The sequence below is a fragment of the Pagrus pagrus genome (assembly GCF_965226575.1).
Source record: "Pagrus pagrus genome assembly, chromosome: 8".
NCBI lineage: Eukaryota > Metazoa > Chordata > Actinopteri > Spariformes > Sparidae > Pagrus > Pagrus pagrus.
The window spans coordinates 18,528,127-18,547,194 of NC_140192.1; the positions used below are offsets into that span (position 1 = coordinate 18,528,127).

The 19,068-nt window shown below is 41.0% G+C and overlaps 1 protein-coding gene across 2 annotated transcripts in view; it reads right to left on the minus strand.

Annotated features, from left to right (window-relative positions):
• Positions 1-2,191: 2,191 nt before the first annotated feature.
• Positions 2,192-19,068, minus strand: part of prdm6 (PR domain containing 6) — a 74,679-nt gene continuing 57,802 nt past the window's right edge. Inside the window, exons 7-9 of one of the 2 annotated variants that reach the window (XM_084359480.1) lie at positions 17,276-17,657; positions 7,102-7,278; positions 2,192-2,473 (exon numbers count right to left, since the gene is read on the minus strand). In XM_084359480.1, the coding sequence (XP_084215606.1) occupies positions 2,359-2,473; positions 7,102-7,278; positions 17,276-17,657 (674 nt within the window). In that variant the 3' untranslated portion in view covers positions 2,192-2,358. Of the gene's footprint in view, positions 2,474-7,091; positions 7,279-17,275; positions 17,658-19,068 lie in introns of both variants that reach the window. The other variant, XM_084359481.1, reaches the window with a different exon arrangement.

Consider the following 19,068-nt stretch of genomic DNA (forward strand, 5'->3'; position numbering starts at 1 on the left):
CCAACATCAGAGCTACAAAAATTAAATTATCAACAATTTAAAACAAAAGTGCCTGAAGCATGATATGAGCAAGAAGATAAATATAATTTGTTTCTTTTGTCCTTTGTTTTTCTTTTCTTTTGTCATTTTTTTACAATACATACTCCTTGTCATTTTATTATGTTCATTTCATGATGTGAAACTCGAACGTCGTCCTCAGGCGCTCGTGTTGATGCTCGTTGTGCATTCGCTGTTGTCTGTTTGCTTTGGTTGCGCCCTCCTTTGGCATCGCTGTTGCAAAAAGAAAAAAGGAAACCGAGAAGTAAAGCTACAGACAGAACATCAGTCTGAATTTTTTGGTATTTCATTGTTTTTGTCCCGGTTTCAGGAAAGAGTTTTCTTTGGAGGGAAACCTAAAAGGATTCCCAAATGTCTCCAATAAATATCCTTGTCCAAAAAAAAAGTTTGTTAGCCCGACCCCTACATCACAAAGTTCTTCTTCTCCGCTGGGAAAAAAAAAGGATCTTTGGTTTGGTTGAATCAGGATTCTCTCCAGCAGGATGAATGTGGCTTTAACGTCTCTCCCCTTCAGAAGTCAGTCGGTCAAACAGTCAGACGGTGGTCACACTAAAGCAGCTGAATCTGAAAATGCCCTTACACAACAACGTCCATTTTCAGGTTGTATTCTGAAGGATCTCCGCCCACACTAAAACACCGGGACAACAGAACAGTAAAAACAGTCCTCTGTCCTCCTTTGCTCAGCAAAAGACAAAATTGTTGATCACATCATCTAGTGGGACTATGATGAGTTTCAATACAGGCCATCTCACAATTTCGATTTAGTTTATTTTTTACCAGCCGTGGGACAGCGTTGGCAATGTTTCAGTGTGTGAGTCTCTCTGTATGTATGTAATAAGGAAATAACAACTACTGAGTAGTCGGAACATGAACACGGGTGTCACCGCTGGTTGTGATCCTATCGCAGGATGGTCTCGAGTTTCTTTCTGCTGTCAGACTGTTGAACAATTATATTATAGTGATTTGATTCTGGCTCTTAAATACTACCTGATTACTTGATGGTGAGACAATTATATTACTATTCCCTGATCACGTGGTCTGACAGAATCAATATGAATACATCTTAAAGACAATTTCTGTGCCCAAGAGACAATTGTCTCATCAAATTCACTGCTACATATCCAATGACAATAACTCAACAGACTTCCGTTGTGCTGTTCAAAAGGCTCAGCTTGTGTCTTCACAAACTCCAAAACAATGCAAGTTACTAGGGATGACTTTTTGGTATGCTTAGGGAAGTTTATATCCACCAAGCACCCGCTGTCTATGAGTTGTGAACTCATTAACTATATCTGTAACTACTGATCATGGGCCTGTGAGCTTTGAAGTTGTACTATAGGGTCGTTCTATACCAACTCACTCAAAATCCAGAATTTTTCCCAGTTCGAATCACGGATTATCTAAAAAAGTAATTAATGTCGGGACTTCTATTAAATTCATGGGAACTTGCACAATGATATAACTGTACTCCAAATACATTTTGAGTTATGGATTTGTTGATGTAAGAATTCAGTCGAGAGAGTTTGAAGTTTGATGACATCACTTATATGCAATAAACCAAGTAATTTCAAGATGTAATTGCAAATTTCCAGAACCCAATGAAAAACTTCCCGCATTAATTCGATTACTGTAACCATTCAGCAAAAACTATATAAATGAATACATGTTGCCAAGTTTCCTCAGGGTCTCACTGATGGTTTGGGTTGAAATGACACATTTCAACCCAAACCAGTGAAAAATGAGCAATTGGTGAGGTTTAGACAGACATGCAAGGAATCACTCAACTGCTGAAATTTAAACTTAAAAAGTATTTGGAGTACAGCGATAGGATTTATCAAGGTCACGTGAATTTAATAGAAGTTTCAAAATGTCTTTTTTTTTTTTAGAAAATCCATGACATGAACTGGGAGGCCCGAGGCGAGCTGGCATGGAACGACCCTGTAGACATATTATAGTGATAGGAGATGAAAGGAGATGAAATCAATGAATCAATACATAAATCAGTGCAGTTTTCTTCCTGTAAATCTATTTTTGTCCATTACATTTGGTTTCCTCTAAAAGAGAGGTCAGAGTGATGGATGTTTGATTCAGTGGCACTTACACAACGTATCACTTTTAATTTAAATTCCTAGTAAAAAGATTAAGCAGCATTTTCAGATTCATCCCGTCTGGATTTATTTCTAAATCTTCAATTTTCCGGCGAGTGTGGATGGGGGGTGAAAAAACGCAGAGGGTAAGATGCATTTTTAAATGAAGCTGCCTTAATGTGAATGAGGAGTCAGTCAGTAAACAGTCGGGGGGTTAATCCACCTCGATGGACTCGGTGCTCTCGTTTATCGGTTTACACTCGTTGGGAAGTCGCTGATGGCGGCTGAGCTGCGTCGCTTGTGTGAAGCTGCGGTCGCAACGCTCGCACCTGTCACACACATAAAGAAAGAGAAACATAGGAAACAGATAAGAAACAGTGATACAAGTCTGACACGAAGAGAAGGTCAGAAAACACAACACTGTTGAGGAAAAAGAGGACTTTAAAAGCACAAACGCACGGACACAACCCTCAGATCTGTCAACACACATGTAGACATATACACACACACACACACACACACACACACACACACACACACACACACACACCTCCCTGTTAACTCTAATATCCAGTGACAGTATAAAGTGTGTGTGAGGCCCAGCGGAGCAGCAAGCTGTAATTGTTGCCCTGATCTTCACAACCTGACCGACAAATTACACACACACACACACACACACACACACACACACACACACACACACACACACACACACACACAGATCTACCTGTCAATAATCTATCTAGTGGGCTGGGGAGGGTTTTCCCATCTCACAATCTCACACACACACACACACACACACACACACACAAACGCAAGAACAGACATGTCCAGGCCTGATAAAGCAGCGTCACTGTCACTTTCAATAGAAAGAGAGAAGAGAGGGAGCTTTTAGTCTGAGCTGGAGGGGGGTTAGGGGGCAGTTAAATGTATATAAATGTGAGTGTGTGCTGGACGGAGGGTGTGTGTGTGTGTGTGTGTGTGTGTGTGTGTGCAGGGGCTCTTCAAAGAGAAAGCTGTGTTGAGGTATTGGACTTAGCAGCCCTGAAACAAGACTAACATGCTGTTGGATAGATAGGAGGAGGGGAAGGGAGGGGAGTGTTAGATAAGGAAGGAGAGACATTTTTGTGCATTGAAGCTCGGCCCTGTGTGGACTGGACAATGGAAAGCAGAAGCTCTTTAACTTTAACTATCTCAAAAACACACATCAACTGTCATCGTTCTGTAGGAAATGGATGCGTCAACTTTTGTGTAAAAAAGCAGGTTTGATTTTTGAGACGTGATTTGGTTTTTACTTTTATTTTAAATAATGATTTGAAGTTTCAATTTGTCCAGACATAAAACTATAGTAGTTTAATTTTGGTGAATCTAGGCGTGTAACTCTCTTTCTTTTAGATAAAGAATTGAAAAGATTTTTAAAACATTTACTTCACAAACATTTGGTTTTGCTTTACCAAAATCTCGATGACAGAAACTGCAAGATATTCACATCAACTGATACTAATGGATGTTGTTAACCATTCATGAGTGCGCGAGGCACCTTGTAAACAGCAGTAATCATTACGGAGACACTTGTAGCAGATAGATCTTCCATTTGACTCGGTCTCATTCTGTAAATTTTCTTACAGCCCCAGAAAAACAAAACAGACCCCTGACTGAACTGAACTGCTCGGCCCTCAAGGTGCTCCTTCCTGCACCAATTCGTCTGTAAATCTACAAAACCACAGCAGCTACCGACATCAAAGCTCCTCTGAAGCTTCTCTGTCACAGCAACTAATCCACCAGGACAGACACGAAGACGGTTCTCCTGCGGAACAAAGAGCCGAACTGAGACAAGGCCGCTGCAGTCCGCTGGCTATCGACCAGCCGGTGTCTCTCACAGGCCGCTTCCTTCTTTTCTTAGCGGGGAAAAATAACTTTGAGCACTTTGTCCTGACAAAATGACAGAGGCGGCTTAAATCACTTTCCCGCAAGGATCATTGAAGTTTCTTTTATCTTAATCTTTGTAATAAAAGGGGACAGAATGGGAAGTAAACAAGTACAAATTGTGTTCGGTCATAGATTGGTAGAGCTGATAGGAACAGAAAGATGCAGGCGGACGTGTATAAGAAGTTTCTGCTGTCAAAATTTACTGTCTTCAGGAAGCACTCCTAACAAACTGATCATATCTGACTACTAAATTATACCCAGAATGTGATGAAACCGCAACTCATTCAATTTCCTTTGAGTGCGTATTTTTGCTATTCAGATATCAGTTATGTGAATTTGCTGCTTGCAGTGCTGAACCTACTGAGAATCAACTCCCGACTCTGTGGCCGCAGACGACCTCTTTGAGCTGATAGTTTTGGTTCTCCAGCTACAGTCAGACTGTTTTCTTATTTTGTGCTCATCAGGTGGACACAAACACTCCAATGAGATCTAATGTTGCTCTATGTCTGCTGGATGTAGATGTACGGACTTGTTCGCAGGTTGTTAGGCCTTACAGTACATCTTCCTAAGATGATGATAGATATTGAGAGGACTAACTGAAGCCCCGCCATGGATCGGACTCAGCTCTGACCTGTCGAGGCATAGGATGCGTTTCCTGCCAGGTAGGCCACTGCCATCGGGGAGTACCGTTGCCATGAGGGGTTCCACATGAATGCCAGGACCCAAAATTTTTCATTGGCGGTTTCATTTATCATTCACTGACCTAAACTTGTCAAAAACTTTGCATCTGCAGTCAAAAAGCACCCAGTGGCTTGCCCAGAAAAACACAAATGTTTACTTCTTTCATTACTATTGTTGCAGGTCAGGCTGATGTTTAAATACTCAACTGAACTGTGAAAGAAAAGAAAACTACTTCTGATATAATTTGCAAAAAGAATATTATACAAATAATGAGGACAAAGCTGCTGGTAAGGGATCAGTTCAGAAGCCATCAGCCAACAAAGGACTGACATTTCACTTTTCTCTCCGAGGCTGAGGTTAAGTACAACAGGAAGCCAAAAGTTTAAGTTGTTGCAGTTTAAAGCAGTCTTGAACAAGCATGAAAGACAAAGTGCTTTAGGACAGCAGAGAAAACAGCAGCAGCAGTTTGACAGGCTCCACAGTCCAGCGAGTATCAGTGCTGAAAAGCTGCCGACCACACAGAATCCCTGCCTCCGTCTCCTCAGCGGGAAAATAAAGTTGAGCGTTTTCCTCCTGACAAAGTGACAGTGGCAGCTTTAATCTATTTGCTGCACCGTCCAAAAGGAGATAACTCCCCGAGGCCATCGATCCGCTAAAGATTTCTGACGCCCGTCCGTGATTGTCTTTGTCCCGCTCTGCCTCCACCGAGACTCTGAAGTGCTGATGAAAAGGTTCGGGGTTTCCTCCGATTGCTTATTAAGAACGCTGATTTGCTTTAACCGGATTTCTCGCCGGGCGCTTGTCGTTTCACTTTTTACATCGTGATCTCTTGTTCCTCCTCTCTCTTCCTCTCTCTCCTTTTCTCACTCATTCTTCTCGCCCTTTTGCTCTCCACGTCAATGACCAGCTCGGATTTCTCTGATTGCTTATTAAGAACATTAATTTGTTTCCCCCCAGCTTTCCCCTGACGCTTGTCCTCTAGATTTCCCACAACTCAAATCCCTTATTTTGCTTTCTTCACTTTCTTTAATATCTCTTACACTTTCGCCCTTTCCCCTCTGTCACACTCCTGCCCCCAACCTGAATGCTGACCTCTGCGTCCACTGGGGGAATCTTTATTGTCCTCCGCTGCTGACGAGATGACAGCATGACAACAGCAGCTCCCAGAAACCCCTAATTGCAGTGTGGCTTGCCCTCTAATTACATCAGTCTTCACTGAGTAAAAAATGGAAATGAGCAGTCTCAGTGTGCGGAGATGTATCACCAGGCCGCTAACTGCTGTGATCGAGCAGCTTCTGTATTTACACCGAATGTTGTGTGCTGAAGCGCTCCTCCACAGCGGCTCACAACGAGCGAAACACAAGAACAAGCAGAGATTTTCCTCAATGGTCAACATCACAGGAAGTTATTGGTCAGGAAAGCAAAGGTCAGAGGGCACAGCCGCCATGACAGCAGATGTAACAAAGTATTCACACGTTACCTGAGGGATCATGAATAATGCAAGAGAGCTATAACAAGTAATAAGGTCCAGGAAAGCCTGTTTTTTTTCTGGCCCCCGTCCAAAAGCGAAACTGAACTATGATAAAATACAAAAGATTTCAGATTTGTATTTAGCGCAAGACAAAACAGAACACCAGTACACCAGAAGTACTGCAGAAGCCTCCTTAATGTTTTTTTACCATCTGTGAATGTCAGTAAATTCAGAAAAAAAAACATAAGTGCATGAAAAGATTAATTAGGGTTAACAAAAAAATTTAAAAGCAATTTAATTTATTGCAATATACAGAAATTGCAATATTAATATGAATTTTTAAATCCTGTTTCCTCATCATGAATACTTCTCCGTGCAGCCTGTGACCCTTTGAATTGATCAGTCGTTCACTGAGCTTTATATGTTAATGTGGGAGTGATACTGCATCTATCCGGCCGTAGAACCAAACTCAACAAGAACCCGAGAGCTTTTTTTTTTTATATATATAAAACTGCCTTACATTATCGTAACAATACCACAAAAACAAATCTGAGGAATAACCAGGAAGCTTGTTGCATAAGTGATTCTGCTCTACAGTGTAGTTTATGGTGAGGCTGTGTTGTATTTGGATTAATTGAAATTAAATACGTGGTCGTTTTCCTTCATCCCTCATGATTGTTAGAAAAAGTGACATCACGTGTTGCTGAGATGCCAGCAGGTGACAGCTAGGGTGTTGTAGTGATGAGGGTGTCAGCAGGTGGTTAAGAGGATGTCAGTAGGTGTTAGCTGGGTGTCATATGTGAGTGAAACTAGCCAGGCGGGAGGGAGCAGAAGGGTGGGTGGGTTGGATGGGTGGGGGTACTCACTGTTACTTACTTGAACGGCTTCTCCCCGGTGTGCGTGCGAATGTGGTTGTTGAGTGTTGTGGCGCCGGCGAACGCACGGCCGCAGTATCCACATTTGAAGGGTCGGTCGCTCGAGTGTGTCACCACGTGGTTCCTCAAATCTGATGGCTGAGAAAAGGACTGGGAGCAGTGGCCACACTGGTATGGTCTGAAGGGGAGACAGGTGAGAATGTAAAGTGGGTGTGTATGTGCAGTTTATGCTCTTTCCAGGTCATGTGGTGGAGAGCTAGGCTTTGTGATGGAGGTGTTGGTGGAACCTGGAAGCTTCTTGAAGATGCTTTGCAAATTTTGACATTTCTGCTTTCTGCTTCAGGGAATTTTTTTCTTATGATACTTGATATGTTTTTCTTAATTATTCTCAGACTGCTGTTGCTCCGTTTCTCTGACTATTTTCCAAACGCTTTCCTCAAGTTTTGCTCTTTTTCAAATTGAGAATTGTTCGGCTTGAAATTGTTCATTGTTGTGCAGATTGTAAAGTCCTACAGATGAACTTGGGATTTTGCACTATATAAAGTTGACATCACTGACAAACATGAGATGCAAACACACATACACAGAAAAGCATGTCTGCAAACAAACACAGCTAATCACACAAATAAACCCATCAAACACATAGTGGGATACAAACTTGCATGGGGACACAGAAATAGATAGAGAGGGATGAGGCAAGTAACCATAATGTAAGGTCTGGAAATACAGATAGCCTACACACACACACACACACACACACACACACACACACACACACACACACACTTACACACAGGGCAGTGGAGTCGGACACAGCTCCTGTAACCATGGCAGCATGACCCTCATCAACAATGCAGGCCGAGATCATGACTGGACCATCTATCACCGTGTGTGTCTGTGTGCCTGTGTGTGTGCAGTTGGAGAGTGAGATAGAGACAGTAACAGAACAAGAAAAGAAGATAAAGATAGATATAAAGAGATTGTGTGTGCGCATTACGTGTGTGTGTGTGTGTGTGTGTTCAGCCCGAATGCAAGCTCACAGTGGGAGAGATTTAGACTGGGGGAAAAAAAAGACACAAACAATAGCTGTGTGTCTGCTAATAGTGTCCTGCTTCCATACAGCAGCAGCAGATCTAATCTTACACTGTTTCTATTTATTTAGCTGAACACACAGTCTCCTGCTTCCATTATCTGGTTATTTTGTTTCAACTTAAAGGACACTTCCAGTGTGATCGCACTCTTTGCTCATGTCTTGCAACCCCTCTCTGTTTCCCATCATTTTTCCTGCCTCTAACCTGTTTACAGATATAAGAAGGGATAACTCTAGGGTAAATACTTTTTGTACCGAGCTCAAACATCTAGAGATTATTCTATTGGTTGCTACGACCACTTTCCAAAGAGAGCATTAAAGGAAGGATTTAATACATTTAAAGGTGCACTGTGTAATTTTGGGAAATACACTTTAATCAGAAGAGAAGGATCTTCTTTGACTGTTCTGTTATGCCTAAACAAATTAAATAAACAAACTCTCTTCGTTATTATGACTGAATAAACAAACTGACCTTAAAGGACAACACAATTTCATCCTGTTTTGCTTTGTTTATATGTGGCGGACCCTGCCACCTTTCTACCTTCAAACAGTGTTCTGTGAACAGCTTGTTTATTCAGTATTGGAAAAAAAAATCTATGTTTTCTGTTTTTGTTTTAGTACCTCATTAATAATGTTAATATGAAAATAATTAGTTTTAATTTCTTCTGTGAATCTACATAGTGCCCCTTTAAAAAAACAACACTGTTAATAAAAACCACAAACTTGAAAGGAAAAGATGTGTTAATGAGCTTCATTCAACAAAAATGAATTCAGTTTCTATAATTCTTCTTTGTCCCAGAAGGATAAAGGTTAATCCTTTTTTTATTTTGTTTATAATGTTTTTATTTTAATGTATTTGCGCCACATGTGTTTTTCCCCACTGCAGCATTTAAACCATACAATCCTGCTGTACACAGCTCTAATCACTTTATTGCACATGGTGTAGGTAGGAATGTCTTCCTCTGTATATTACGTACAGGGCAGGTATATCCCTCAGAGACATACTGTATATCCACACAAACAAGTCTTCACTGCACCTTGTTTATCAGCATGCATCACTGTGCTCTGTATTACCATGTTAGTTAAAGTGTCTCTGCGGTGATGCGGCCAGGACAAAGTCCCATGTGCTGCCTGTCGTCAGAAAATAAAGTGATTCTTATTCTGAAACCAATAAGACAAAACTCTGACATCAGTACCTTACAAATAGGTAAACACCCCAGAACTAGAATAAAACAAATAGACCAACATCTTCACCGCTCCGATAAATCACAAACACCTACTGTACCCTGCGAGGATGTAGAGAGAACACACACACACGAACACACTCACAGAGGAAAGTAATAAGAGTAAAATAGTGTAATATAAAATCGAAAAATTCTCACTTGCAGTTTTCCACATAAAAGGCGTCTCGCCGTGGGGGTCGGTTCATTTATCAGCCGGCTGGTCTATAAGTTCACGCCTCAGTGGGCCGCACCACTATTTATTAGGTGGGTTTTCTATGAAGAGCTGCATTGATTGTGAATAGTTTAAGTTGATGAATGTGTGGATATTATTTATTAAGGCAGCAGGCCGGGAGATTAATGCCCGGTTATTGTTTATTACAGTGGAGAGAGAAGGAGGAGGAGGTGAAGCATAAACACCTCCATCACACACACGCACAGACACACACAGGTATGTATATCGGCAGCCAAATATTTGCACACACAAGCACATGTAAATATGTGAATGAGGGAAATCTGCACACAATCACACATATGCATGAATTACCACCCACATGGTCGTTTGTATAGGAGCTCGACATGAGCCTCATATATTCTGAACCGAAGACTAATTCGCTGAACTTAGACCCAATTTCTAGGTTTGGTCCTATTTTCAAACGTATAACAACAGATGTTACAGCCGAGGATTTAAAGCCCTCTCCGTTTTGTGTCGGTTGTAGCGTGCAGCTACATGAAACTGAGCAGCATCTCTCTTGGTGCCTGTTAGCCTCATAGTTATACAGTCTGACGGTGTTACAGTCTGTTGACAGCACAGACGGCCACATATGTTCAGAGTCAACACAGCGACAGGCTTACAAAAATACAAAATAGATGCTTCGATTTGGTTCACAGATAAACTAATAATACTTGGTTTGGACGGGCGATGAGAGTCGAAGCGGCTGCCATGTTGTTCCCACTTAGCCCGCCTCCGTGTGTGTGTGTGTGTGTGATCTATAAAATTAGTCATTTTCAACACGTCTGTGAAATTCAGTTCGGGACAATAAACCTTGTGTCGCCTTTCAACGCAACATGTGGTAACAACAACAGAGCCGGTGTCAACGTGTCGCTGTGTCCGCACCTTTAACACACGAGCCGATGAAAGAGACAGGCTGTGTGTGTGTGTGTGTGTGTGTGTGTGTGACAGCCAGACTGCATGCCAACCAGCTCCTCACTGCTCCAGTTATTCGGACTACATGGGAATGAAGTTTCTTGGCACTCACACTCGTTTTCATTTCATCAGAGGGAGGTCAGAGGGCAAGAAGGTGGTCGTGAGTGGGGACAGCAGGGGGTGTAGTCGTTGCAGAGTTTAAAACGGCTGCCCAGTGAGTGAAGGAGAATAAGCTCCCGCAAAATACTCCAACAAGACGTCTGTGTCTGAATATTCAATCGGATCACTACAAAACAAGATAGGGCAGATAATTTTTTTGTGACTTCATAATTAATTGAAGCTGAGGTGTTGCAGTTTACAGGGTATGTGTCTCAGCCCTCCAGCCGCTGTCATGCCCCTGTTCATTTTCCTTTTTGTCAACCATTTTGAAACCTTTATGATTTATATTTAACAGAAATCATTCACATTACTGTCCTAAATCTTATCTCATAAAAAAAGTGACAAACCTCCAAGATGCTGCGATCATTTCAATTGTTTCACACAAATCAACTTGTTAGATTAACTTTGTAGAAACAACAGTCATTATCTTGATGCTAAAAAGTAAAGTGATTTGACTTGTCTTGCCTTGTTTCAACACTGACACATGTTTCTAGCTCAATTTTTTATCACCCAAAAGCAAGTAAAAACATAAACCTAAAATCGTATTATTTTTCATTCTAAATAAGTCCAAACATATAACCGATGAGCCACACAATCCAAAAGATATCATTGTCCTCTGTAGCTGTTTGGCTCTGTGATGATAAATGCAAGCTGTCACTGAGAGTAGCAGAAACAGAAAATAAAGGTTGAATGACACAAAGTAAAACAGAAACCAAAACCTCAGCGGATCACTAAATAAAGCGATAAGCATCATAGACAAGTACATTGTCACATGGAGGTAAAAACGATTCTTAGCGAGAAGAGATTTTCAGCTTTCAAGTTGATTTCAGACCTCTGTGACAAAGTGAATCTCTCTCTCTGTGTTTGTGTGTGTGTGTGTGTGTGTGTGTGTGTGTGTGTGTGTGTTTGCAGCATGCAGTGATGCAAAGTGAAGTGTGTTGATTGACCCGTATGGAGTCGGTCTAATCCATATGGAGTTATATCTGCGCTGTGAGGATGACTCCTCTGTCCGCCTCGTATGAAGACATCATTCCCCCGAGACCAGCAGCTATAAATCACTGCTCCCGCCTCGTCAATACGAAATCGATGGCTCTCTGAACACACACACACACACACACACACACACACACACACACACACACACACACACACACACACACACACACTGTACGTATGTGAGCAGACATGCGCACATCCGAGCACAAATTAAATCACTGGTAAACCCCCATACAAACACATAAAACTCCTTCGGCTACCTCTCACTGTGTAGTTTCCACCACCATCCATCTCTCTTTTTGTTTCTCTTTGACTGTATTGACTGTCCTCTCATCATCCAGTTGAACTCATCAAATCAGCCGAGAACAAAAAGCAAGCGAACAGCCAATATGGTGTCATCACAGACAGCGCTGTGTTTTGTTTTTCGTGTAAACCTTTTCATCAATTGATGTATTCCAAGGAACACTGTACACTTACTGACTACTGCTCATCATTGTTTTCTTGTTGCATCCACTGAGAGTGCACTGTGACCAGCTGTATTCAACCTCTGCAGTGTTTGGTACCTTAGTACAGCTTAATTTCACATGTGAAGAGTCCTGTGGCACCAAATGAAGGCGCTGGGGTGCATTTTCTCAGACTCCAACAACTGTAATCAGACCCAGCTGCAGTAAATTCAAACAAAAGACAACAGATGACATCTGATAGCCAGCTAGAAGCCAGTTGCTCATGTTTTAAAAATCAAGTGCCACAACATTAAAACTAAATAAATAGATTGAATAAAAGAAAAAAAACAAGCAAATAAAACAAAATCCATTGTGTTTAACAAAAGTTATGGCAAATAAAACACAAAAAAGTGAAATTTACATGACTACAGACCTCCACTGGAACATGTTAAAATCCACCCGTATGCAGACGCATATGAGGTTTTTTATTATAGTGGCAAACATGACGGATACAAATAGACTTTGAATGAATTTCTACAAGCCCGTCCATCACAGTGATGGATCATTATTAGGCACTCCTGCGGCTACACACTGAAAAAAAGAATAAAGTAATTTCTCAACACATCTGTGTGTCCAGCAGGGACAACACACATCTGTGTTAGTGTTTAATGCAAATATGTCCTCACTGTTGGGTGATAAATCTCCTAAATGTCAACTGTTTAGCAACATAGAGAAACAGCCCTGTTTTAGGCTGACATGCAAACATTTTGAGTTAATTGTGTTATTGTGAATGTTCTCAGCTCACAGAGCAGCCGGGGAGCCTTGAAGATTTGTGTTTTATCGAGCTCTTCGTGAACATGGTTCCGTCAGAAGCTATTGATACCTTTGATTACCTACGATGCTCCTCTTACCTCAAAACTCCCAGTGAGTTAAGCGGTTAACCCAGCAGAGAGAAACTCAACTAAAATCATTTAACAGTCCCGGAGCGAGACGAGTGGACGTCATTCACACCGTCCTAACTTCTTCAGATTTGATGCAGTCTGCTAACCTGTCAAACTTTTGGCCAACAAGTGACTTAATACATCTGCTGTCACTTGGAAGTCACTTTTTTGTGTACGTGCCATCAATTATTTTATCTAATGGCAAAAATGACTCTTTTCTGAGGGAGAACCAAACTGAATCAAGTTCAAAATATACTCCAAAAAGTAGATCATCAGAGTGGATCACTGAGGGCTAACATGCCTCAATTAAAATTAATGATTGTAGAGATACAATGATGAAAGTCAAACTTTGGTGTCATAACTGCTTTATCTGCATCAATAAACAGAATTCAACCACAAATTGAAAGTGATATTTTAATTGTCAATGGGTAACTGGGGTTTAATAATAGTTGGAGTCTCAAAGGTTTAGGTGGAAAACGCCGATCTCAACGCTAAATGCACTAAAATTGTTGGTATTCTGAAGGAACCTCATGTCTGCAACGTTTTGCACCTTTTCATAGTTATTTTTCTCCTTTCCATGAGGTTTAGGAAGGCCGAGGACATTGTGTAGAAAATGGACATTATTTTTATCACAAATGTAACTTTTAATTGAATCACGTTCTGTCAGACTTCATTCTAATTACCTCCATTGTTATTTCATCCAAATAAGCCAAAAGTTGGAGGTAAAGCAGGAGCCCTCCTGCAGAATATTTTACTTCTGTTTCAGCAAATAATGTTGCATATATCCCTGCCAGAAACCACTGTTCTGCCATCCTATTGTACATGTATACAATAGTCATATAAATAGTCAATAGTCAATAAAAATGTGCAAAATCTGTGTCTGAATCAAAATCTCTTATTATTCTGTATGTTCTCAGAGTAAAAGCCGCACCGAACATTACTTGTAAGTCACTTGAGTCATCGTTACGTGAAAATGTTACCATGAAAATGAAGGGTCATTGGGGAAAACCTCTTGCCTTGTCAATTATCTCAGCTCAGGGTTCTTCAGATTTTCCAGTGATGGAGTTAAACATTGAACGTACCCCATAACTCATGTAGGATTATTGTCGTTCTTACCTGAGAAACAGAGAAAGTTAAATGTTTAATGTATCACTGGGAAAAAAAAACACAGAACCATGTGTTGTGGCCAAATCATTGACAAGGCATTGCTTGATGGTAAAAACACACGACAAAATGAACATTTAATTCCTATATAATGTCAAGTCTACGCTGATACACACTTTCAATCAGCTGTAAACTGTCTGTCCTTTGATATACAAGTGTGATTATTTCCATATACACAACATGCTTGATTCATAAACAGCATCAGCCACCAGAATGAGACCTGAATTGCGAACACTTGAGATCAAAGTGCTTAGCAGAAATAGCCCATTTTCAGAAAAGCACTAATGACTCTTCTAAACACCAGTGCCGTAAACACATCAATCATAAACGCAGTTATTAATTTCATTCATTGCTGCGGTTTATACCACGTTGCTTTTGTAGTACGCATGTCAAACCTGTGACTGGAAACGCAGCGCATTTCTGTTATGATTTTTTTCCTGATTCATCACTCATCGCTATCACCAAACTTAAACAGTATCCTGCATCCCGACACCAGCTTGAAACTGAATCGAGAGCCCTTCCAAGGCCTCATTGACATAAACAAACTGCTCCTCTGATGATGGATTTTGTTGAAATGACACACAGGGGGAAAAAATGACACGGAAGACGAAAAAGTTCAGAAAAAGAAACACTCAGCAGAAAAAAAACAAACCTGAAAGAGATGGAGCTGAGAGGAGTTGTGTGCTGTTTTTTTTAAGCTGATATAAAGAGCCATCAGTCTTCAGCTCCAAATGTTCCCATCAAGTAAACATCAATAAATATGTATGAAGGGAGAGGGAGAGGGGGAATGAGAGGGGGAGAGAAGCGTTAAGAAATCAGGAAGGGAAAGAGAGAAAAGCAAACGGTGGAAACACCATAATCCCTATACTGGTTTAATGTTTACAGACTGAAACCTGCGTCTTCAATGATAATACAGATAAGATAGATAATAGTAATAAAAACAAATATAAAGAGTGGGTTAGAATAATAACAGCTTAAATGTTCCTTGGTATGGTGTTCAACCACCTAAAAGACCCCTAAAGCCTCCTTAAAGGGATAGTTCGGGTCTTTTGATGTGGGGTTGTATGAGGTACCCATCCCAAATGTAAATGTAAAGCTCCAAAAATGCTCATATATAGCGTACACTTAAACAGATATATATTTTTTTAGGTGGGCCTGCTTTTAGGTGGCTAAATTGGTTTTGCTGTTGGTACCGCTCCGCACTGCTTCTCCACACAGTGGGAGAGCTAATGGTCATCTACTGCAGGTAATACACTCACGAGGGATAAGTACCTCATACAACCCCACAGCAAAAGACCTGAACTATCCCTTTACGGACAATAAGAACCACCTTGAAGTAATCTAGGAATTTCAGAGTGACAACAAAAACCACCTAAAGGACTTCTACAGTACAAGCTCCTCTCAGTGACCATCAGAACCACCTAAAAGACCTGTAGAACTTCCTCAGTTACTGCCTGCCTCCTCAAGGTGCTCCCGAATGATCACAAGAACCACCTTAATGACTCCTCGATGACTGCCACAACCTCCAAAAGGACAACTAGAACTCTATACAGGACTCAAAGTCCCTCTACAATGACTATAAGAAGCTCCGAAACCACCACTATGGTACTCCTCCAGGAAAACATCTTATCAATTTAAGACGACTTTAGGACCCTCTCAAGGGCCACCAGAACCGCCTACAGGAACCCTAGGACCTCCTAATTCTGTTGCTTCTTTACAGACGACACAAACTTAAGACTAACATACAAAGAGTCTGAGATAAAGGAGCTTTTGACAGCTTATGGTTTAGTGTCATGGGAGCCGTGGTTGTTGAATGCTTGCAAAGAAAATTGGCAGGACTTCAGGTTTTAATATGGGCAGAGAGATGCTGTGATGGGCATACTGGTCTAACTCCAGTCCAGATGAGTGTGAAGTACAGTGGGGCCTTGGACTTCCAGGACTCAGGTCTGTTTGGCTTGTTCAGCTGAATTTTATCTGCTCCTCTGTCCCATAAAACCTTCCTATTGACAGGCAGCTCCACATCGACCCTCCCTCCCTCCTCCATATCCAGCCCACATTTTTCTTCCCTATGAGTATTAGTTTATTGAATAAGTGGCATCTGTTTTCCTGGCCCCGTCACCGTAAGGCGAGGTATTTCTCACTGACGCACAGCACTGATTTATACGCCGCTCTGACTCTCCCCGCAAAAAATAAAGCTAAGCAAAAAATTTCCAATACATCCTCCGTCTACCCAACACACACACACACACACACACACACACACACACACACACACACACACACACACACATCACATCTCCTCTTCTTCCCTCCTTCCTCCGTCCATGCTGTATATAATTAAGTTGGCAGATGTTATACACACTCAAACACTTTTACACTCTCTTCACTCTTATGCACAAACTCCCACTTTCTGTCACACACAAACGGTGTTATGATGAGACGACCACAGTGATAAATTGCAAACTGACTATCAGGTTTGCCGGCTTCTGTTGAAAAAAACTGAAACAACAGGTTTTAAAAACTTGACTGCTGTGTCATGTTCAAAGTGATAATGTTTAATTGGTAAGTATTTCTGGCTTTCTTACAAAACAGGCGCTGAAAGTGTATAAGAGTATTTTTTGCTTCCCTATTCAAAAAATTAATATGGATTGGCAGAGATTGCTAGATTTGTTATTTATTAGAAAACTATTCGCAGAACAGCCTCAGACTTGAGTTTCAGATGAAAGTTTTCGATCACACGAGGAATAAACTTCAGTCAGCTATCGTATGAGGATTTTCCAACACATTTCACTTGAATGATACTCAAACACATGAAAAGTTCATTATCTGTACCGGATTCTCGTTTCAGCCCAGTACTGTTGCTTTCTAAACAGTAGAAATCTTGATGTGATCATTATTTTGAGGCTCAAAAACGATGAATTGTTCATCAGCTTGTCCACTATGGTCTGAATGTTAAAATGTGGGGCCCAAAAGTCAGATATAATATAATATATTGGGATTTGGATGCTGTCTTACCTGTCTGGATTCTGCGGACAGACGTGCATCTGCAGCAGGATCCTCTGGGTGAAGGTTTTGAAGCACTGGCCACACTTCCACAGGTGCCAGTCACTGAAATCACTGCTCAGCTGGCTGGTGGAGGTCGGGCTTGCCAGGACCCGCTGGTTCTTTGCCCCCAAATGGCCGAAACTGGAGTCCGACTGAACACTAACCCCAACCTTGTCCAACAGGGAGAAACTCTTCGGGCAGGGGGAGTGGGGGAAGACCATGGAGCGCATGAGGGCAATAGAGGGGGTGGAAGATGAGGAAGATGAGGAGGAGGAGGGTTTGCCATTCTTGCTGAAGGACTGGAGGGACTCCTGCCTGGTCATGGCTTCAACCACGGTGCCTGGGACATTTACTGAAGAAAAAAACAAAAAGAAGTGATGAGTTTTGTAGTTTTAGACGAATGAGTTTGGAGAAAGACTTCTGCAAATATAGTGTCCTCGACTCCTCCAGTCAGAGGACAAAATAGGACTGCAAGATTAATCGAGATATAATCACAATATGGCTAATTGCAATATCCAAATCGCAAGTAGGTATATTTACTTTTTTCAATAAAAGTTACATGTACAATGAAGTACTTTACCATTTTTACAGTAACATTTATGCCCTCGCCAACAAATGTTCTTCTCCAGTTGAAATAAAACTTGATTTCAATAGTGTGTTTCAGTGAAAATAAGAACTGTGATGCCGAATGATCATTCCAACTAATCGTGAATCATATCGCAATCGCAATATCTGTCAGAAATAATCGTAATATGATTTTTAAACCATATCGTGCAGCCCTAAGACAAAATTTTGTCTGTGTGCTGTGTTTGATGAATAAAAGTAATTCAGATTTTTTGTCGTGATGGAAACATAAAGCCAGCCACAGTGTCCTAACTGGGGCCAGATCCAGCTGGCTGGCCCAGGGCAAACTGCGGCTCCTGGTTCCAGTGATTTGAATTATGGGTTAAGTTGGGCTGTTTGGAGTCTGTTCGTTAGTATAGTTACAGTGACATGCTGCTCCTCTCTCTGACCACAGAAATGTTTCTCAAACTACAACTAAGGGCCCGAACTGGGCCTCCAGCCTGTTTCTCATGGGTTACCACATGATGGCAGTCCCAGTGAGTCTTCACTTATTTGGATAAACCGACTACAACATTTACTGTTACTACTACCACTACTAATGCTAATACAACTGTTAGTGATGCTACTTATCGTATTATCATTACTACCTAATAATAATAATAATAATAATAATAATTATAATAATAATAATGCTAGTATTACTACTTCTTACTTCCACAACTGCATGCATTAGCGACTTGCAATGATACAACTAGTACTACTACTAGTCAAGCGAGTGCCACTTTTACAAAGCCAAGTATTACATCCACTACTACACCCAAAACTACTACTGCTGCTACCACTATACTATAACGAGTAGTGTAACTACCATTACCACAACTAGTATTAGAACTAGTATAAGAATATCAAGTATTTCTTTAAGTTGAAATATCTATTGAAGTTAAACTCAATTTGTATTTTATTTCAATTATTGTGTGTTCATCCTTTATGTAATGTGTTCCAAAGTTTTTTATGTTGAGCTCAAAATTGTATGTATTCTTCAAGATACTTTTTTCCGGTTAATTCAGTTTTCGTAAGTGCTTTTTTACAAAAAAATATGAATGCAGAAGTCGGCATGATAAATGTATTAGGCAGATGAGATGAGCAGATATAGGATATGCAAGTGTTGCTGGTGAATAAAACAGTCGAGTAAAATAACA